Here is a 23,138-nt window from a genome sequence, read left to right as displayed (position 1 = left end):
AGGGAAGAAATTAAATTATTTTATTAAATATTTTTTGATTTGTTCTTTTTTCAAGTTTATAAAAATAATAAATTGAAATTGATATCATACACGAAAGAAAAAAACGACAAGGCCCACTGGTGGCCGAACAATTTGTGCTTGAACCTCCTAGGTATATAGTCATATTAGGAGGATAGTATATCAGAAAGTCATAGTTGTTTAAATTAATTGTAAAATTAATTTTCTTCAAGTCTGTCTGTATCGTTTTCATTAGCTAACTATATTATTAGCAGACGTCATAAATTTCGTCATAATATATTAAAAATAATATATACCTACATATGGCCCAAGCCAGTTGGAATAATTGATTATGATTAATAACAGTAAAATAAGTCTTAATGGATCATCTACCTACCTAGAAAACACATGTATGATTTCCTTTATTTCCATCATGCTGCAACGAAATTGCTTGAACTTGAACTTACGTCTAAAGAAACTGAAATCTAGAGAAGCGACGCGGAGATTTGGTAAGATCAAGAGTCTGATGCAGATGGCGGTGGCGGTATTGGATAAGATAAGATATGCGCCGATATTACCTGTCCTTCTTTATGTCTCTGACTTGACTGCTGCTGGATGTACGCTATACATTAGATTTTTTTTTTTATACACATACTATATTTTTATATCAAAATACATGATAAAAACACCTAAGAACCCAAATAAATAAAGAAAACATCTCATAGTCTTTAATACAACTCATATATTATACGTAATGCACAGCACAGGCCTCTGAAGACCTGGAGGTATCGGCCTTCACACACGTCTTTGAATAATGTTTGCGGGGATAGGCGCCTGACGATTTTTTATCTAAGTATAGAAAAGTAACGCAAAATGAAGTGCAAAGTAATACTACCTACGTAAACAATCAACTGCGTAGGGAACGTTATCTACATATTTAAGTAAATTAAAGTCACATGAGACATGAACAGAGAAGGAAAGCTAGATGGCACGTATTTTTTCTCTGTCTTCTTTTATGCTACCCTTTTTACAGTTTTAATTTTTCAAAGGAGGTCAGTAGTTTACTACCAACTCAAAATAACACTCTTGAAAAAGCAAAGGGTCACTGACCTTTCACAGTAAATTGCGGTAGTGTGCGTGAAGGGTGTTTGTGTGTGTAATGGGGTAATTTGCCACATTCTGAAAATTCTCCCTGCTCTACTCCCTCTTAATAGAGTGCAAATTGAATATAGGCGGATTTTAGGTCCTAAATAGGTATTCTAATCGAATTTAAGCACTTTGTAGGTATAATATCGAATTTTCCGACGGTTAGTTCATTAAACTCAGTGTCAACCACAGATGTCATATATACCATAGATCAAGCAAACGTATCTACTTAGCGTGTCAAATGAACTCAGTGAAATCCACTGAGTTGTCCGTCTTTAATCGCAGCTTGCAGCTTTCGGGCGTCAATTTTTGTAAGTTGAAGTCAATCAAAACATAAAAAATGCCTCGTTACGTGATATTTAATTGCAACAACACAAAAATTATGAACAATCAAGAGACTGAGACATATTTAAAATTACAGGCAAGAAACAACTTCAGTACAAAATTTGACACGCTCGGCCCCTATACAAATAGATGAACTTGTTTCTTCTATATAAATAAAGTTCTGTGGTGTCAACATTAACTGTCGCGGTATTCTAATCTCAAAAAGCTTAGTACCTAATCTAATCACCAGAATGCGTACGGTATATGTATGTCAAAAATAGCTTGGTTTAATAAAATAGGTACAACAGACCCCACCCACCAAACCTCATACCCACATATCCAAAATGGCCCTCACCTGGAATATACCCGGAAAGCGCAAACCATGCGGCCCTAAATCGACTTGGCGTCGTTCGGATCAGCAGGAGCTCAGGGTGCTAGGCATGGGATGGGAGGAGGTTACCCAAACTGCCCAAGACCGGAGTAAATGGAGAAATATGATTCAAGCCCTGCACCTAAGCAGAGGGTAACAGGAAAAGAAGAAGAAGACAACATGCCCCGTAGCTGAATTACATTTCTTCAAATGTAGTCTGGCTTTGTCGCACCAATATAGATTGCATATCTGCGTCGTTTGTCGTCATAGAAATACCATTCGGCTACGGGGCCAGTTGTATTATTGCATATATTACTTTATTGCGATCCCATGAAAAAAAGGAAAGTGATAGTGCAAGGGAAAATATATATTTTCTCTGGGCTTTTAATGATAAAATAAAAAATTACAATTAATAATTTGTTTTCAGTGAATTAGTACTGATTTAATTAATTTTGCATGGCACTGCCTCAATTGAAGTGCTGTAAAATCATATGTAATTAAGTAAAGGATTATTAAATCAAATCTAGATATGCATGCATTGCTGTCAAACATATGTAGATACAGAAAGTTTAAATGAGTCCAGTAGGCTGGTACATCATGAAAAAAAAAACGTTTTTGCCTTAAACAAATTCGCTATTTTTTATAAACATTTGTTAGAGCACAAGTACCTTTACCTTTACCTTTACCTGTGTACCTTTTATTCCAATTTTATTTTATTATTTTTGTTTTAGTCTCTTTTATATTTTTATGGGCTTTCCTATAAACTGTTGTACTAAGTGCTATATTTGTCTACCATTCTTCATCACATTTCACCTACTCAAAGGTTAGCTGGAAGAAATCCCTTAAAGGGATAAGTTCGCCTTTGTACTGTCTATCCTGTGTCATATTTGTGTTTTGTGTTTTGTACAATAAAGAGTTTATACATACATACATACATACAAGTTCGAGTACTTTAGTTTTTGTTTTCAATTTATTTGGTATTGAATTAATCTTGAGATGCTTTCCCTAATAAAATTCATTTCATCTATCGCTTCGACTGTCTCGCCTAGACTGTCTAAGTACGATCGCTACGATGGCGCCCAGCTGTGGACCACGTTCGTCAAGCTTCGCAAGACTCTTTAAGAGGGCTTTCGTGTTAAAAATAGTGAAATCGCAACCGAGCGCTTGATCATACCGTGTGTGGTATCAAATTAAAGGGCTTTGCGAGTAGTTTATAAATATATATCACATTATAGGACTTTTTCTACTTGATCTAACACAATATGAGAAAATCTCCAAAAGTGGTAATAATTGTACCGGTGAAGGCTCGTTTTAAAAAAATTGGCAAAAATCAATAATAGCAATTTATAATCACTAAGGCATAACAGCAATTTAAGTAAACGTTGCAGATTAATTTAGTACAAAACTTACTTCGATGTGATGTAGATTTTCAAAGAAATTGTCACTTAATATTAGGTAATTTCTGAAAAAAATTGAATTCGCCTTAGGCTAGTTTACTCTTTTTCAAAAACTTAAAATAAAAATCTAGTCTGAAATGATTGTGGTACAGGATATACGAATTATAAATTTACCCGTTTTAATATTCAAAATTGTCCAAAAATTTTACAAAGTGTTAATATTCAAAATTGTCCAAGATCAAATAAGATCGACTGATTCAGCTCTATACGTGCGTTTTTCTAAACGTGCATTAGAGAAAAATTCATAATTAATTTAGTGAGTTAGTTTTCAAAAATCCAGTCTTATAAAAATCAAGATAATAAGATGCTCTAACTGGAACTTGAATTAAATAAATCTATTGGATAACGGAAAGTGTAGTATTTCACCGACTAAAACTATTAATTTTACATTCTTTTGACGTTTTTTTTGAAAGCAGCCTTAAGTATGAGGGTAAGTATGTAGTCTATACATATTATAGTTTGCTTTTCTTCTTACTACATCACCTTTTTGTTTTCTCTATGCACCATTTGTATTGAATCTCTGTTTGGCCCTATGGTTGACTGGTAGAGAATGCCTTTTGGCATTAAGTTCGCCATTTGTACATTTTTGTGTATTTTTGTGCAATAAAGTTTAAATAAATAAATGATGGTGCCCGGTTTTTCACCGCGTGCGTTGGGCTTCGTACGACTCTTTAAGTAAGAGGGTGTCTTCAGCGTCCAACTAGGAACCGCGAGCGAAGTTTAAAAGCGCCCAAAATTGCATGATTTTGCACTGCATGAGTCGGGATTCGCCCGAGTCTTCAAGTAAGAAGGGGCCTTCGGCGCCCGGCTTTGAACCACGTGAGTCTTTGCTTAATGTTATAACATTTTCCTGCTTTCGGACAATGTTTTCAATTGAGGACCGGTATTTGTATTTAACGTGGCAGCAGTAAGGGATAGGTTATTGTCTGTCTTTATCATAGACTATGACAAAAGACATGACTATGACGTCTATGACATAGTCTAGACTGTAGACATACCGTGCTTGCCCGCCGGGTGCGAATGTAAATATTAAATCCAACCAAATCACGTAGGTTATTTTTTATGACACGATGATTAAACCGTGTTTCGAATTTTGAGGCATTTCATATGTTTTATTGGCGCAAACCATCATCTCAACGTCAATATTTGTTAAGATAAGAATACTTATATTATATGCCTGACTAAGGAAGCACTGACAGTAATGTTAATGACAAAGTACAAACGTGTACATGTAACTTTTGAGAGTGTAAAATGTCAGATTTTGAAAATGGAAAAATATTCCAAAAATATATACATAGCGAAACAGACGATGAAAGGAAAAACAGTGATGTTGTGGAGAAAACTGAAACTCAGATGACATTATGCGACACAACGAAACAAATAGGTGCGTTAATGGATTGACAAATATTGATAAAAATAACGGTTTTGAATTTAAAAGGGGTCTCATGGGATTGTTAACGAAATATATTGATGTATTGATTCTTCAGGATATGGCCGTCGACATGAACAAGCTGCCCTTCTGTTTGTCTGTTTGATGGTAGCGTACAGCATGCGGACTTGTATGGGAGTGGCTTTAGTAGCTATGGTGCAAGGTCATGCAGAAAAATCGGATTTCACTAATACTTCAACTAGTGAAGAATATAATCAAACGGAGTTCGGGAGTGTTGAACTTCTAAATGGAATATTCTTTACGGAACCAGTAAGTACCAGATTTCTTCAACTATTGTGTTTCATAAATGGCTTCAAATATTGTTTTTCGTACATAGTCCTCGGTTTGAATCCTGGTAAGGGCATCTATTTGTATGACGAGCAAATATATTTATTCTGCTGCTTTCTATGTAAATAAGTTTAAGTATATTATACACCGTGGGCGTCCATAACACGAACAAATTAAAGAAACAATTTACATTATTAGAGAAAATAAAGGTATGAAACATGTAGCCCAAAATTCATAATTTAGAAGATATGAATTATTTAACATTAAACACAACTTGAAAAGTCTCCATTCGAACACATTTTAATGGCGTGACGTAACCACCTACTACGATGTACTTGCACCTAAGAAACTGCATGGTCGTCATCCACTCTTGTCAGCCAAATTTTTAACTGAGTTTGGTTTTGAACAACATAATTTAAACCCTTACCTAAAATATTTGTATAAAATAAGGGTCATGCCGCACAATTTTAACATAAGGACATAAAAATTGTATGATGTCATTCGGATATCATGCAATTAGCTGGTTTTGGTAAGGGCATACACGATGACTAAATGACATCTTCCGGATATCGTTCTGATGTCAATGTAGGTTTGAATGAGGAGGCATACTGACATTTTACCCCGCCAGGAGGCGCCTGCGCAAGTGCATAGATATGCCACTGTCATTCACAACCTGTCACTAGGTGTAATAGCCCCACACAGTACCGGTAAACGTACTTTCATATGTGATAGGGAGAAAAAACTTCTCGCTCTCACGTATCAAATTACATTGGAATGGTCCGGTGTTATGGCTATTATAAATACCTACAGAGGACGTAAAAAGCAGTCTTTATTCTTTATATGTGCAAAATTCGTCTTAAGCTGGCGCCATCTGTCTTAACCTTTCAGTGTGCCTCCTTATTGCCATTGGGTCGTATGTCTCCGCATTCGCCCGGAATCGTATGATTTCGGAGTGATTCGTGACCTGTCATGTTCGTTCTCTGTTTCTCAGCTTGAGATTAATACAATTATACTCGTTTACTCTCTGAAAGTAAAGAAATGTTTTACAAAAAAAATGTCAGAAAATTCGATATATTTTCTACTAGAACAGCAGTTTAACTACGACACATTGAACATATGTTAATATCAGATTATTTGCTCGTACTGTCATAAATACGTGATTTATTATTATCGTTTGCCTCCTATCCCATAAAAAAAAAAGATTACCGTGAGACTCAGCCGATCTATGTAAAAATGTCCTAATAGATTAACTTAGCCCCAAACTAAGCAAAGCTTGTACTATGAGTGCTAAGCGAGCGAGCGAGCGAGCTTATTAATTGAAAAATACAAAAAAAATACTACCGTAAGACATGGTTAAGGCACCTATGGTTGTTAAAATTCATCAAATTCAAAATAATTATTTTTAAATTATCATTTATTTATAAATGTATAAACGTTTTGTTCCTGTGCTGTCATATGCTTTCTATACATACACGTTGTAATGAGATAACCGAAAGATTTTAACTACGCATTTCTGAGGGCAAATGCATTTCTGAGAATAAATGTATAAATTTATGACGTCAAGCAAATTTCAGAAAAAAAATTGTGTAATGTTTTTAATTCATTAAGTTCCCAATGTTTGTCCTTATGTAGACGTGCAAATTGACGTCAACGATTCTGACGCTCCAAGGTCAGTGTTTCAATATCTCTTAAGGAAACGGTAGTCGATAGCAATCATCAAACAAATATAACGTCGTCGTTGTATTAAGTTTATCTTATCATTAATATTAACATAGGAATTAAACTTCTCTGCTAACGTTTTCTTGCTATTGTGCAAAAACATTTTCCTACTCGTCGACTTTAATCTGTCAATTAGGACATCACAGACTAAACTACAAGTCAACTATAATATTTCATTACAGTTCACTTTTAGTTAACTGTAATAATTTTATAAATAGAACTTCATACAAGTTCTATACTAATTTGCGATACCGGCAAATTTGTCTGCATCTGAAACACATTTTTTTTATCTATCGCGTTATCGACCAATCACAGACGGTTATTACAAACAATTGGTTGCAAAGTAATTCGATGTTGAATACGACGGTGAACGACGCCATTAACATTAATTTATTTTTCGTCCATTGATGATAAAGATGATGACTCGTAGAAAAAGTATTGTATACAATAGTGATATAATTAAGCTTTTCAATCTCGTACCATACTATTAGGCCACTCAGCAAGCTTCGTGGCCTAAACATGGTACTCGACTGAAAAGCTTTGTATTATATCACGATTGTATAAAATAATATTATGATAGTATTTCAACATATTGAGAAATACATAATATTTATTAAAAGTGTATAGCTAATTTTATAAAGGGTCCTTTAAAAAAATGAATTTATAATGTAAAGCTTTTCGAGCATCAAAATAAAATAAAATTGGTCGCCACACGTTTTAATTTTGGTTTGAAATAAATTAATAGTTTAAAAAACACTATAAAACACGCTTTTATAAATGCACGTAAAAGCCAAAAATAAATTATGGATCGTTCAAGTTGTCTCTATTTGTGAGCTGAAGTTTAAAAACTATGTGCTTTTAATTATAATATTTGATTGTAAAAGCGTGGGGCGCTGGAACAGGAAAGACTTTTTGTATAACTTGCTGATAAATCAAATTATGCTATGTTACGGGAAGGAGGTTACACAGATTGACGCGCTAACTGGAGTTGCAGCATGACTAGTAGGTTCTACATTAAACAGTCAAATCAATTAAAAGTCAGTGTTCAAAGTAGGTGCCAGTTTGTCGAACTCAGACAAAATATGCGCTAGTAGCGAGGAGAGTCGACAGTCACCGACACTTAGAACGCCGCTTTTTTCCGGTAATCAAAGTACAAAAGGGGAAAGTGTCTACAGTGACAGGATGCAGAGTTCTTGTTCGTGGACGAGATATCTTTGGTTCTCTTTGGTAACCCTTAGGCGGCATATGTAAACGTTATGTTCTTATGCAACTTCATTCGCCAGGAAGTTCGGATTAGTATTTGTTTACAAGAAAGTCTTTCCTGTTCCAGCGCCCCACGCTTTTACAATCAAATATTATAATTAAAAGCACATAGTTTTTAAACTTCAGCTCACAAATAGAGACAACTTGAACGATCCATAATTTATTTTTGGCTTTTACGTGCATTTATAAAAGCGTGTTTTATAGTGTTTTTTAAACTATTAATTTATTTTATACTTTTTAGTCATTAATAATGAAATACTTTTAACATTTATACATAAATTTATTTCAAGTAGGCGGATTTTACATGCCATTTGTGGCTTAACGTGTACTTATTGCTAATTGCTACTTAATAATAACTAGCGGCTACCTTTTTATTACGGTATTATCATAAAAATGTTTATACCTAGTAAGTTATCCGTAAAAGATAGACAATATAGACATGTGCCATCGTGGACTTTTTGAAGACATTAGAGAGACATACTTTCGCCATAGGTACATTGTTTTGAAGCTCTCAGCTAGTGGATTTTGTTTGACTCGATTAGAAAATATTCTCACATTTCAACTAATTCAAACAAAATTTAAGTATTTCTTTTTTGCCGAGCCCCCCTTTATTTTCTCTTAAGGGTCACAGGAAAACCATTACCAAACTTATTTTAAATACAACGTTGAACTTTCTTTTATGCGGGGGCTTCGCCCCCGAGCCCCCCTTTGTTTGCTCTTAAAGGTCACAAGAAAACGTTAACCCAACTTATTTTAAATACTACGTTAATCTTGCTTTTATGCGGGGGCTTCGCCCCCGAGCCCCCCTTTTCGTTACTCTTAAGGGTAACAAGAAAACCCTAACCCAACTTATTTTAAATACAACGTTTATCTTTCTTTTATGCGGGGGGCTTCGCCCCCCGAGCCCCCCTTTGTTTGCTCTTAAAGGTCACAAGAAAACGCTAACCCAACTTATCTTAAATACTACGTTGATCTTTCTTTCATGCGGGGGCTTCGCCCCCGAGCCCCCTTTGTTTGCTCTTAAAGGTCACTAGAAAACGCTAACCCAACTTATTTTAAATACTACGTTGATTTTTCTTTTATGCGGGGGGGCTTCGCCCCCCGAGCCCCCCTTTGTTTGCTCTTAAAGGTCACAAGAAAACGCTAACCCAACTTATCTTAAATACTACGTTGATCTTTGTTTCATGCGGGGGGCTTCGCCCCCCGAGCCCCCCTTTGTTTTCTCTTAAAGGTCACAAGAAAACGCTAACCCAACTTATTCTAAATACTACGTTGATCTTTCTTTCATGCGGGGGCTTCGCCCCCGAGCCCCCTTTTCTTTACTCTTAAGGATCACAAGAAAACCTTAACCCAACTTATCTTAAATACTACGTTGATCTTTCTTTCATGCGGGGGCTTCGCCCCCGAGCCCCCTTTGTTTGCTCTTAAAGGTCACTAGAAAACGCTAACCCAACTTATTTTAAATACTACGTTGATCTTTCTTTTATGCGGGGGGGGGGGGGGGAGCTTCGCCCCCGAGCTCCCCTTTGTTTGCTCTTAAAGGTCACAAGAAAACGCTAACCCAACTTATCTTTAATACTACGTTGATCTTTGTTTTATGCGGGGGCTTCGCCCCCGAGCCCCCTTTGTTTTCTCTTAAAGGTCACAAGAAAACGCTAACCCAACTTATTCTAAATACTACGTTGATCTTTCTTTCATGCGGGGGCTTCGCCCCCGAGCCCCCCTTGTTTGCTCTTAAAGGTCACAAGAAAACGCTAACCCAACTTATCTTAAATACTACGTTGATCTTTCTTTCATGCGGGGGCTTCGCCCCCGAGCCCTCCTTTTTTGCTCTTAAAGGTCACAAGAAAACGCTAACCCAACTTATTCTAAATACTACGTTGATCTTTCTTTCATGCGGGGGCTTCGCCCCCGAGCCCCCTTTTTTACTTTACTCTTAAGGATCACAAGAAAACCTTAACCCAACTTATTTTAAATACAACGTTGATCTTTCTTTCATGCGGGGGCTTCGCCCCCGAGCCCCCTTTGTTTGCTCTAAAAGGTCACAAGAAAACGCTGACCCAACTTATTTTAAATACAACGTTGATCTTTCTTTCATGCGGGGGCTTCGCCCCCGAGCCCCCTTTGTTTTCTCTTAAAGGTCACAAGAAAACGCTAACCCAACTTATTCTAAATACTACGTTGATCTTTCTTTCATGCGGGGGCTTCGCCCCCGAGCCCCCTTTTCTTTACTCTTAAGGATCACAAGAAAACCTTAACCCAACTTATCTTAAATACTACGTTGATCTTTCTTTCATGCGGGGGCTTCGCCCCCGAGCCCCCTTTGTTTGCTCTTAAAGGTCACTAGAAAACGCTAACCCAACTTATTCTAAATACTACGTTGATCTTTCTTTCATGCGGGGGCTTCGCCCCCGAGCCCCCTTTTCTTTACTCTTAAGGATCACAAGAAAACCTTAACCCAACTTATCTTAAATACTACGTTGATCTTTCTTTCATGCGGGGGCTTCGCCCCCGAGCCCCCTTTGTTTGCTCTTAAAGGTCACTAGAAAACGCTAACCCAACTTATTTTAAATACTACGTTGATCTTTCTTTTATGCGGGGGGGGGGCTTCGCCCCCGAGCCCCCCTTTGTTTTCTCTTAAAGGTCACAAGAAAACGCTAACCCAACTTATTCTAAATACTACGTTGATCTTTCTTTCATGCGGGGGCTTCGCCCCCGAGCCCCCTTTTCTTTACTCTTAAGGATCACAAGAAAACCTTAACCCAACTTATCTTAAATACTACGTTGATCTTTCTTTCATGCGGGGGCTTCGCCCCCGAGCCCCCTTTGTTTGCTCTTAAAGGTCACAAGAAAACGCTAACCCAACTTATTTTAAATACTACGTTAATCTTTCTTTTATGCGGGGGCTTCGCCCCCGAGCCCCCTTTTGTTTGCTCTTAAAGGTCACAAGAAAACGCTAACCCATCTTATCTTAAATACTACGTTGATCTTTCTTTCATGCGGGGGCTTCGCCCCCGAGCCCCCTTTGTTTTCTCTTAAAGGTCACTAGAAAACGCTAACCCGACTTATTCTAAATACTACGTTGATCTTTCTTTCATGCGGGGCTTCGCCCCCGAGCCCACCTTTGTTTGCTCTTAAAGGTCACAAGAAAATGCTAACCCAACTTATCTTAAATACTATGTTGATTTTTCTTTCATGCGGGGGCTTCGCCCCCGAGCCCCCTTTGTTTGCTCTTAAAGGTCACAAGAAAACGCTAACCCAACTTATTCTAAATACTACGTTGATCTTTCTTTCATGCGGGGGATTCGCCCCCGAGCCCCCTTTTCTTTACTCTTAAGCATCACAAGAAAACCTTAACCCAACTTATTTTAAATACAACGTTTATCATTCTTTTATGCGGGGGGCTTCGCCCCCCGAGCCCCCCTTTGTTTGCTCTTAAAGGTCACAAGAAAATGCTAACCCAACTTATCTTAAATACTACGTTGATCTTTCTTTCATGCGGGGGGCTTCGCCCCCCGAGCCCCCCTTTGTTTGCTCTTAAAGGTCACAATAAAACGCTAACCCAACTTATTCTAAATACTACGTTGATCTTTCTTTCATGCGGGGCTTCGCCCCCGAGCCCCCTTTGTTTGCTCTGAAAGGTCACAAGAAAACGCTAACCAAAGTTATTCTAAATACTACGTTGATCTTTCTTTCATGCTTCCCCCCTCGAGCCCCCCCCCCCCTTTTCTGTTCTTATCTTCCGGCACCATCATCAGGCCTTGAAACCTAATCGTAGTCATAGTTCATTACAAGACTTTTCTAAGAAGCCCAAAAACAGCTATGATACGATGTTCCATCATGTAGTTCCAGTTCATATCTTCCGGCTCCATCATCAGACTTTGAAACCTAATCGTCGTCAAAGTTCATTACAAGACTTTTCTAAGAAGCCCAAAAACAGCTATGATACGATGTTCCATCATGTAGTTCCAGTTCATATCTTCCGGTTCCATCATCAGACCTTGAAACCTAATCGTAGTCAAAGTTCATTACAAGACTTTTCTAAGAAGCCCAAAAACAGCTATAATACGATTTTCCATCATGTAGTTCCAGCTCATATCTTCCGGCTCCATCATCAGACCTTGAAACCTAATCGTAGTCAAAGTTCATTACAAGACTTTTCTAAGAAACCCAAAAACAGCTATGATATGATGTTCCATCATGTAGTTCCAGTTCATATCTTTCGGCTTCATCATCAGACCTTGAAACCTAATTGTAGTCAAAGTTCATTTCAAGACTTTTCTAAGAAACCCAAAAACGGCTATGATACGATGTTCCATCATGTAGTTCCAGTTCATATCTTCCGACTCCATCATCAGATCAGCTCAACAGTGCCATATTATTGTATTGTCATCGGAACTACATATAGCTGCCAATTTTCATTACGCTACGACTCCTGGAAGATGGTTAAATTAGCTTCCTTAGATTCCATTACATACATAGTTACATACACGACGACCTAATAAAAGCGTGTTAAAAAGCACCCATCCATCTGAGCCTCAATATCCCAGCAAATTGATGGGGAAAGGTCAGGGGTGCAGATCAGAAAGAAAATGACCGCGAGCGAAACGAGATTGAGTGATTTTTTTGTCATAGAAATAACACCTGATAGATAGCCGCATTGGGGCAATAATACCTGTCAGTCTCGCATAATTTTAATACAAATTGGACCTAATTAGAGTATCGTGTTTCATAATATGAAATAAAATTAAATGATTGATGTAAGTACTTAATTACGAAAAAAAAATGGCTGTTCCATATTAGAACCGTAAAACGGGGCTACTTTGCACCAAAACTTGCTCCAAACTTTTTACTCGTTGATTTTTGAGAAAATTTAATATACAGAATATAGAATATAAATCTAAAATTAAACTTAAAATAACAATGTATTGTAAACCATCGAATCGCTGCACGCTGCACAAAAAAAAACCGGCAAATTCAAAAAAATCTTTAGCTGGTAACCCGAAGCATAGTGCGAATATTTGTTTTTTTTTTTTTTCAGTATTCGTTCATTTTCATCATTTCGAACCTGATTCCAGTTACAGATATCGAAAATAGCATGCTTCTCACACTTCTCCTGATCGGTTTAGCCATTATAACATCCGTAATAAATGCACTGAGACAAAGGTTGAGGTTATGTACGAACAGAGGGTGACAGTCAGTTTTACATGTAAAATTGTTGCCATATATAGAATTCTGAAAAAATGCTTGTGCAGCGACTCGGCTGGTCAGACACTATCTAACCTCAACAGTCCACAATGTAACTAAAATCGCAAAGCAATGCGGGCGCCATGTTTAATAGATCCTTAGTATAATAGAGACCTTATTTGTGGGTGTGCACGGGAAAACGTCCCACTTTGTCGATTACTATAAAGCCGCTTTGTCAGTTTATTCATATATAAACATACCTAAATCTCGCCTTCATGGTAACCGACAAAGTGGGACGTTTTATCATACTAAACACAATCACATTTTATGTCATATAAAAATAGAATTTTTAATATTTTATTTGAATTGAATTTACAGACGACCATGCCCCTGATCTCAGCATACCCCAACGCACCTTTTATTACTTATTTAGCCATTTTTTCTCTTCCAGTTCCCGACGTTTTCATGGAACAAAAAAACTCAGGACTACATGTTAGCTGCATTTTCCTGGGGATACATGATTTTACAGATACCAGCAGGCCAAATAGCTCACCGGTATGGTACCAGGTATCTTCTTACGGGCGCACTGGTAATAAATGGGGTGGTATCTTTTTGTACACCTTGGGCTGCATACTATGTAAGTTTAAAAAAATACCTATTTATCTGGGCCTTACAGGAAGGATTATATTTCATAATCTTACTTTTACACCACTTTAGACATTTTTAAAGACATTTTAAGACAATCATCATCCTCCTTGCGTTATCCCGGCATTTGCCACGGCTCATGGGAGCCTGGGGTCCGCTTTGACAACTTTAAGACAATACAGGAGCGAAAATTCTAAAATGGAAAGGAGTCCCCATTTCAAATTGGGAATTTTCGTTAAATACACTATTAACTAAATTTATCTAAAAAAAATTACCCATTCAGAACAACTCAGTTGAAAGATATTGCGAAAAATCTTTAAAATCGAGGTTCCGCTCTCGACTGCTTCCTTGAAATTGGAGAATCTGAATAGCAATTAAATAATCTGTGTCGTATAAATTTCTGGCCTAATTGTTACCATTTTTGAACACCACTTCTTTTTTGCGCCATAATCATAATTGTCTTTAAAAATAAGAATATCAAAAAAATAAAAACGGTGGGACACAGATAAAAATAATAATAATGACCGTACCGTACTACAAGTACTTACCTGCGCCAGTTCTCGAAAATGGTCGTGCCACGCTCTATTGGGATCGATCTATTATCACTGACAGGACTATTGTAGCCAATAAGCCTGACATTGTAATAATAGATCGACCGCAACGCCGGGCAGTGCTCGTTGACATCACCATCCCCCATGATGAGAATCTCGTGAAAGCCGAGAAGGACAAGTCCAGTAAGTACCTAGACTTGGCTCACGAGATAACCGCCATGTGGGATGTTGAATCAACGATCATTGTTCCAATAGTCGTTTCAGCGAACGGTCTCATAGCGAAGAGTCTCGACCAACATCTTAAGAGACTCTCGCTAGGTGGCTGGATCAAGGGCCAGATGCAGAAGGCGGTGATCTTGGACACAGCGCGGATAGTTCGACGGTTCCTCTCTCTGCAGCCCTAACCACCGGCAGCTTGGGCCCTACCCCGCTGCTGGCGGCACCCTAGGTTAGGTTTTTTATAATATGTTTAAATGTTTTTATATTGTTTTGTAAATGTTTTTATATTTTATTTTTATATACATATTGTAAAATACCTAACCTAAGAAAGAAAATAAATACTGAGAATAATAATCAGTTGTGATTAAATCATTGCTCTATCTTCAAAGACCAGGGAGGAAATAGTTGAGGGCGTTTGTATTTAGAATTGGCCCCTCCTGTATCATCTTAAAGGTTGGACCGCGTCCGTCGTGCGTCGACCGACTGTTTACATGCGAGAGCAATAAAAGCGCTCGAATTTTCACAGCGTGCAGTGCATCACGTTTGTTTGTATTTGCTTTATCCGACAAAAAAAAACACTGCCGTTCTCGTGGATGTATTAAAAGTCGACTGTGAGACTATGTCGAAAGTTAATTGTGGTGTGGGCAACGAACTGACAACCGTTACCTATAATATCAGGATTTAGTTTTATTGAACCCCTTAATTGCTAACAGTGCCAGTGCCTCAAGCGTTTCATAAGCACTGTTCTTTTCATAGAGGAATAAGTAAGGGAAGAGTTGTAACTCCTGATATATGGAGTAAATGCGGGTTATTTGTATAGGCATAGTTAAGTGACATTTAGCGACAATCACGCGTCACTCGATTCCCTTACTTATTCCTCTATGGTTCTTTTGGAAATACTGGTGTGTTTATAATAATAATAATAATAAATTGCATTTATTTCGAACAAAAGTCCATATTTTGTTAGTAATACATTAACACTTAGATCTAGGGTTAGTAAAGAGACATAAAATTAAAATGTATTTTTCCCCTCACTAGCTCGGAAACACGTGTTTTGTCCTTTAATACCAGCGGGTAAAAACGTATTTTATCCACTAGTGGGTAAAGTAATTTGATCTTGAATAAAGTCAAATTAACTGTTTTAAAATTGATAAAAGTAGGTGAATCTAGTAATAACGATGATTTACCACCTGTGGAACTACTGGAAGCAGTGATAAACGCATTTTTGCGTTGTAGTTTCCGCGCTATATAGTGAGGGGAAAAGTTTTGTGTTACACTCGGGTGCAAATGTATATTACTTCTCGTGTGTTAAAAAAATTCCACACTCGGCGTTAAAATATAACTTTGCCCCCTTGTATAACAAATAACTATATATTTTTAGGGAAGTTGGATATTTGTCGTGATATTCCGAATGATTCAAGGCCTGAGTCAGTCTTGTTTCATACCAGGCATGCACACGGCGTTTGGGAAATGGGCCCCTTTGGAGGAACGAGGCAGATTGTCAGCGTTTGCATACGGAGGTAGATATTGTCTCTTCTTCTTCTTCTTTCTATTCCGTTACTTTTTGGTGGGGCTCTAATTATATTTCTCCACTCTCTTGCTAAATAAATCACGTTACCCTCTGCTAGGGAGTAGGGCTTAACTGATATTCCTCCTGCTTGCTTCTCAAATACTAAAAGTAACGTCAAGTACTCAACAAAAAAACAAACAGAATGTGTGAGAAATTTTATTAAATAAAGTGTGTGTAATTTCAGGACAAGCATTAGGAACCGTTTTAGGACTACCAATAACAGGCTTCATAGCGGCTTCTCCACTTGGTTGGCCCGGGATTTTCCGTTTTTATGGAATTATTTCATTATCCGTGGGGGCTGTTCTATGGTTCTTTGGAGCTGATTCGCCAGCTAAGCATCCGCGAATATCTGTTGCTGAGAGGCAGTATATTGAAGAAGCTTTAGGGCAGGCTGGGACAAAAGGAAAGGTAAAAATAACTTAATGAAAAAATATTGGGAAATAATTATGTTTTATCCTTCCATCCCAATGTTTGTTAGTAGGTTAAGCGAAGATAAGCAAGCGCAGCGAGACAGAGAGAAGGTAGTTTCGAGACGACACTGACAAGACTATTGAGTCGGTTCAAACGATTTAAGCAAAGAGACAAAAGGAAACATACATCTATACGTAAGATTGATAACTGTAAATACTAGTTTAAACAATAAATGGAGTCTTGCCCATAAGATTTTGCGAGATATAAGTATTTCAATTTCGCAACAATTTTGTTTCTCTGATTCAAACTTTCACGATTTTTACACATATTTAAAATTGCAAACGGGACTTAATCGCGTATTTACTATAGCGGAAAGGGTCAAGGAACATATCGCAGCTGTCAAAAATCGCCAGGTGAACAAGTCTGCCATTGCTGAGCACGTGGTCAGGGTCTAACCATTGGATTGAGCTTCACAACCCTAAAATCCTCTCTACAGATCGTGGGTATTATAGTAGAAAAATACATGAAGCCATTGAAATTAAGAAGTATAAAAATTTCAATTGAGACGAAGGTTTTAATATCTCATCCACATGGAACCCGGTCATTAGTAAATGCAAGAAGAAACAAATATCGCAGGTTGAAAAACCGAATATCGTGAGTCCACTTGAGGACCAAGTGCGGGTAGCTAGAAGATGTTGATGTCAACTTCAGCCAGTCTGCTCCGAGATCACGGGGACAATGCCGTCCTTGAGACGTCGGAGGTTAATGTTTAAAACATAGTGTTGAAAACATAGTAAATACACGATTAAGTCCCGTTTGCAATTTTAAATTTTGTTTCTCTTGGATTCAGGTGAAATTTTTGAGAGGTTTGCCTTTTCTTCTGTTCATTTAATATACATTTGTCTCCGCTGGATCCTATAACCACTTAGAGGGCACATGGACAGTCGGGAGCCAGAAAACTTCGGAGCACGTACCTATTGTGGATAACAGACGGGGTTGGACTACTATCAACCCTCAAAGTACACTCTACAATAAATAAGATCTGCAAGGCTTTGCACGCACATATTATTACTAAGATGGTAGAAAATCTTGATTGATTGATTACCTATATTACCAAGAGTCTTGACGAATGAAGTTTTGTTTTAGTAAGGCTGTTCACCGACTTTACTACTTATGCAAAATACATATAATGCGACATTCAACAGATGCAATAATGTTAGGTATTGTTTTAGCACCTGAAAGTTCCATGGGCGAAATTACTACGATGCAAAGCGCTATATGCTATAGTAGTAGCACATATAGGACAGACTTGGGGTCAGCTGACGTTGTACACAGAGGTCCCTGCTTTTATGGACAAAGTCATGAAGGTCAATATAAAAGCTGTAAGTTTAATACTACAATAATTATTTGTTATACAAGGGGGCCTTTGCCCCCCGTTCAACTTTTACAACTTTTTACAACACAACTTTTTGTATTTTAACGCCGAGTGTGGAATTGAAAAACGAGCAAGTGAAAGGATTCTATAGTTGAACCGCGAGCGAAGCGAGTGGTTCGAGAATAGAATCCTGAACTTGCGAGTTTTTTAACACACGAGAAGTAAAATACATTTGCACCCAAGTGTAACACAAAACTTTTCCCCTCACTACAGCGAGGAAACTACAACGCAAAAAATGCGTTTATCACTGCTTCCAGTAGTTCCACAGGTGGTAAATCATCTTTATTTCTAGATTCATCTACTTTTATCAATTTTAAAGCAGTTAATTTGACTTTATTCAAGGTCAAATTATTTTACCCACTAGTGGATAAAATGCGTTTTTACCCGCTGGTATTAAAGGACAAAACACGTGTTTCCGAGCTAGTGAGTGGAAAACATAATTAGTATCGCTATCTAAGTAGTAAGGTAACATTGCCCACAAGATATTTTTAATGAAACCAAAATCTGTTAGATCACTCTTTTATTATATTAACAAAAACAAGTTATATTTGAGTTGATATTTGATAGACTTTTTATTTGAACAATTTAAAAGACAGATATGATAACTTTGATGGATGAATTTACCCTTTTCTTTTCACACCGTTTTTTTTCTTCAACTATCTAATAAATGTAAAGAAAAATTACTCTAACTAGTGTTCATAGCTTACCTAAGCTAGAATTTGTGTAAACAATATAAAGAATAATAAAAATATCTTATTATCTTTTAGAATGGCCTTCTCACGGCATTGCCTTTCTTGGTGATGTGGTTTACCAATTTCTTCTTCAGTTGGTTCACCGACATGCTCATTGTAAAAAAGTGGTTAAGTGTAACCAATACTCGAAAATTGGCACAGACATTAGGTGAGGAATTTTTATTTTATAACATACTTTAACATAACTATTAAGCAACTTTGAATGAACTTCTCGAATAATGATTAGGTACTTTATTGAAAGTTATGCGGTGTACCTCTTCCGCTTATTTATCGGTGTCAAGTAATGTTTGTTTGTTTCTCGTGGCATCATAAAGTAATGTTATTAGATTTATAGGTTATTTTTTTTTACATAATTAAGTGATTTCTTTTTTAATTCTTTGCGTTTGGTTTTCTTAATTAAATTCAGTCTGTTTTGTCGTATCAAAATACTTGCTCCTAAAATTTCTCCGTTTTGTCTATAATTGCCGGACATGTGATGATACCTCACTTTTCATATTTTCAGGTTGTATACCAGCGGCAGTGGGGCTTATCGCGTTGGCATACGTTAAGAAAGACATTGTCGTAGTCGAAACTATTTTAATTCTGACGTGCGCTTTTAAGATTTCCGCTAATTTGGGCTGGAGCGTAAGTTCTTCCTAATTTGCCTACTTGCATAAATAATTGATACATATGTCACAGGCCTCTTTTCATACATGAGATGGCTTGGGGATGGACCCTGTTTTTATTGAATTCCGTTAACTTTAAGGGAAGATTCTTGAGTTAAAATATAATCAATTTCTCTAAGAAACTTAACATCTTAACTCGTACGGTTATCGAATTATTAAAAAAAAATACTGAACACGTGTGTGTGGCGTCCCATACCACTTCCTAATGTTATTCGTTTTGACATGTGCGGGCGGTCAAGCACATGACAATGACTTTAATGTTATGATTAAGGTCCTCTCATACTAATTAATCCATTTATTATGTATGGAAATGAAAAAAAAAATTCGAATTCAACAAAAACTGATATAAAGGGTGGTTTCCAATGATAAACCTTAAACTGCGTGTCGAAGTTAACGGAAAACAAAAAAATACGGTGTATAGTCCTGACGACAGCGCAATGCGAATTGGGGACGTCATATACAACTTTGTATTCCTTCGTATTATATATGTAAGCATTGCAAGCATATCAAGCTAGTGGTCAATTTTATTATAAATAATATTTCGCACACATTTACATGATAAATATAATTATACGTCAATAATAAAGTCCTTAATACTTTAGTCTGTTACCTATCATCGGAGTACCTCTATCATACAAAAATACCATGATTATAATAGTATATTGATTTATCTTGACAGGTAAACCATATCGACTTGGCTCCAAACTTTGCTGGCACCATGATGAGTATTAGCAATGCTGTATCAAACCTTTTTGGGTCCCTGGCACCTGTAGTTGCAGGGTTTTTACTCGCTGAAGATGTTGTAAGTATGACCAAACTCACTGGTTACTTAGCCGTGTAGCCAGCTCTCTATAGTTCTTCTGTAGTGACGTGACAGAGCCAGACTGCATTTTGATTGATTGATTGATTGTCACTTCGGCTGAACCGGTAGGAAAAAGCCCCATAAAAATACATGATAATGTTCATGATACGAGTAATCATTTTCATGTTTCATGTCAACTTATAAATATTAAATAAATAAATAAATATTATGGGACATTCTTACACAGATTGACTGAGGCCCACGGTAAGCTCAAGAAGGCTTGTGCTGTGGGTACTCAGACAACGATATATTCAATTCAATTCAATGCTTTATTGCAATTCATGTGTATACATAATGATCTTAGGCTAAGTATAAAACACAGTCTCAACATGAACCCTGAGAGGGCATAGCAACATAACTATATATATACACTAACTTAAATAAAAACAAAAAAAAATACATTACATTACAAAGAAGTCGAATTATCATCTAATTACATTATTATTATTGTTTATTATCATTTAATTATATTACTTAACAGATAAGAATTGAAAGATGTCATAAAAGGTACCTATAAATATTGTATGTTCATCAATGCTATAAAATGCAATAATTAAGATTCATCTGTCATAAATTCTTGGTAAGAATAAAATGTTTTACTAATTAACCACGATTTAAGTTGATTTCTATATATATTGAATGTTTGGGCTTGTTTGATAGATTCGGGGATTTTATTATATATTTTTATTGATTGGTAATAAGGTCCGTTTTTATATAAAGCTAATTTAGGTTCTGGAAGTACTAGAAGATTATTTCTACGCGCGCTTTTAACAAACTGAAAGTCACTTATGTGTTTTCTCACAAATAGTCCGACCTCCAATATGTATATACACGGTAAGGTAAGAAGCTTGAGGTCTACAAAAAGTGGTCGACAGCTTTCTGGTTGTCGGGTGTTAGCTATCACGCGAACGCATTTTTTTTGGGCTATAAATAGGTCTTCGGCGTCTGTGCTATTTCCCCATAGGATTACTCCGTACCGTAACCATGCATAAGCATAAGCATAATATGCCGAAAGTGCACATTCTACGTTTGTGTTTCTTTTCAATACACTCAATGCAAATATAAAACGTGATAATTTATTTCGAACTTCTTCAATGTGCGTTTTCCAATTTAGATTTGTGTCTATATTTAATCCTAATAGTTTAAAGGAGTTGACCTCTTCGATGCCAAGTTCGTTTATCATTTCCGACAAGTACGTATATATACCTAATATATAAATACTTATATACATAGAAAACATCCATGACTCAGGAACAAATATCTGTGCTCATCACACTAATAAATGCCCTTACCGGGATTCGAACCCGGGACCGCGGCGCAGCAGGCAGGGTCACTACCGACTGCGCCAGACCGGTCGTCAACTTATGATAGCGAGATTCTTTGTTATTAGCCTCAAATAAAATTAACATAATTATATGTTTTATCAATTTCAGACGAGTGAATTCCTTTGGAGGAAGGTATTTTTGGTAGCGGCAGGATTTTATATAATTACTGATATAGTGTATGTCGCTATTGGATCAGCAGAGTTGCAGGAGTGGAATACCCCGAAAGAAAATACGAAAGCGAATATTGAAAGCGATGAGGAAAAACCAATGATTTAGAATCAGAATCAGTAGCTGACTGTATTTAATGTCCTTGAAGCACGACCACAGAAGAAAAACTTAAAAGACGGAAAGTATACTTTGTACAAAATCAAAGGCTAACAGCGGACAAGATAAAATCGAGCTGTCCCTATCAAAATTGCATGGCAATATCCCATTCGACTATTGGGGTTGTCAAAAATCAATCTTATGTGTAGTTAGCAGACGTAAAAAGACGCCGAGGAGTAACAACTCTAATTATTGCTACGTAGCAATGCCAGCCATATGGAGCCGGAATGGCCCGAAAAGTAGTGTTTAACCAATGTGATAAAGGCAGGAAGAAGCTGCCCTTATCTATCTCAGGTTCTGTTGGTTTGGCAGAACACACATACCATTCTTTTCTTTTTACCACAATCCATCATTTATCGATTTTTGAACCTACCAATCGCTCTCAGTCCATCAACATTCGTCTCTTACATTTGTTTTGCCTAAGTTCATTCATCTTTCTTCAATTCAGTACCACGCTCCACATATCCTTCGGTTTTCTCTTCATCATCTTTGTTATTACATTCATCATAATAAACAGTATAGCAACTTGTGAAAATAATTGCCCTATGGTGCTCTATTATAATGAAATAAAGGTAGAATAATTATTTATTGGTTTTATTAGTTCCCTATCTGAGCAAAATTTAAAAGCATACCTATTAAAATATGTTTACTTCACTACATATCTCCTTCGATATTACAGCGACAGTTGAGCTTACAGATGATTCTGACGCACATTTGCTGTAGATATTATTTGTAATTTTTGTTCTTCGAATATGTCACGAATAAATTATTTATATTTATATCTGTTCTATATTACTTCAAAAACTCATTACAATATTATCTACCTTCTTTAAGGTTCCGTAGACAACTAGAAACCCTTAAAGTTTCACATAGTACGGATTGAGTTTGACGACACATATTATTTTGACAGAGAATGTCCAAGTAAAATCTCAGTGCCGGTTATAATAAAATTGTTGTCAGTAGTAAAGCATTGACGCATATTAAATTTTCGTAGAATAAGTAACCATTTCATAATTAGTGGAGAGACCATTGATCGAAACACTAAGTAAGAGTGTGTGTGATGAGTACACGACGCGGTACGAGTATAAATGCGTAATGATAAGAGTCCGTCCAAGATAATTTGACGACGATTTTGACGGTGTCGACGGTGCAAATATTATTTTCAACTTAAAACTGACATGAAATTTTCGCGATCGCTC

General features: G+C 36.8%; 1 protein-coding gene across 1 annotated transcript; it reads left to right on the top strand.

Annotated features, from left to right (window-relative positions):
• Positions 1-4,504: 4,504 nt before the first annotated feature.
• LOC125230631 (putative inorganic phosphate cotransporter) lies at positions 4,505-22,523 on the top strand. The gene is made up of 10 exons (XM_048135848.1): positions 4,505-4,678; positions 4,782-4,993; positions 13,632-13,817; positions 15,977-16,115; positions 16,350-16,573; positions 17,809-17,958; positions 18,779-18,911; positions 19,266-19,387; positions 20,108-20,230; positions 21,724-22,523. Exons 1-10 carry the CDS (start codon positions 4,546-4,548, stop codon positions 21,889-21,891), a joined length of 1,590 nt encoding a protein of 529 aa, XP_047991805.1. The 5' UTR covers positions 4,505-4,545; the 3' UTR covers positions 21,892-22,523.
• Positions 22,524-23,138: the final 615 nt, after the last annotated feature.

This window comes from Leguminivora glycinivorella, chromosome 10 (assembly GCF_023078275.1).
Source record: "Leguminivora glycinivorella isolate SPB_JAAS2020 chromosome 10, LegGlyc_1.1, whole genome shotgun sequence".
Taxonomy (NCBI): Eukaryota; Metazoa; Arthropoda; class Insecta; order Lepidoptera; family Tortricidae; genus Leguminivora; species Leguminivora glycinivorella.
This window is presented reverse-complemented; position numbering and strand designations above follow the sequence as displayed.

What these genes read in the sequence shown, in the direction of transcription:
- LOC125230631 (XM_048135848.1), top strand. Translation starts at nt 4,546, where the DNA reads ATGTCAGATTTTGAAAATGGAAAAATATTCCAAAAATATATACATAGC. An exon ending in CACCTTGGGCTGCATACTAT is followed by an intron (nt 13,818 to 15,976) that starts GTAAGTTTAAAA and finishes ATATATTTTTAG; the next exon opens with GGAAGTTGGATATTTGTCGT. An exon ending in AAAATTGGCACAGACATTAG is followed by an intron (nt 18,912 to 19,265) that starts GTGAGGAATTTT and finishes TCATATTTTCAG; the next exon opens with GTTGTATACCAGCGGCAGTG.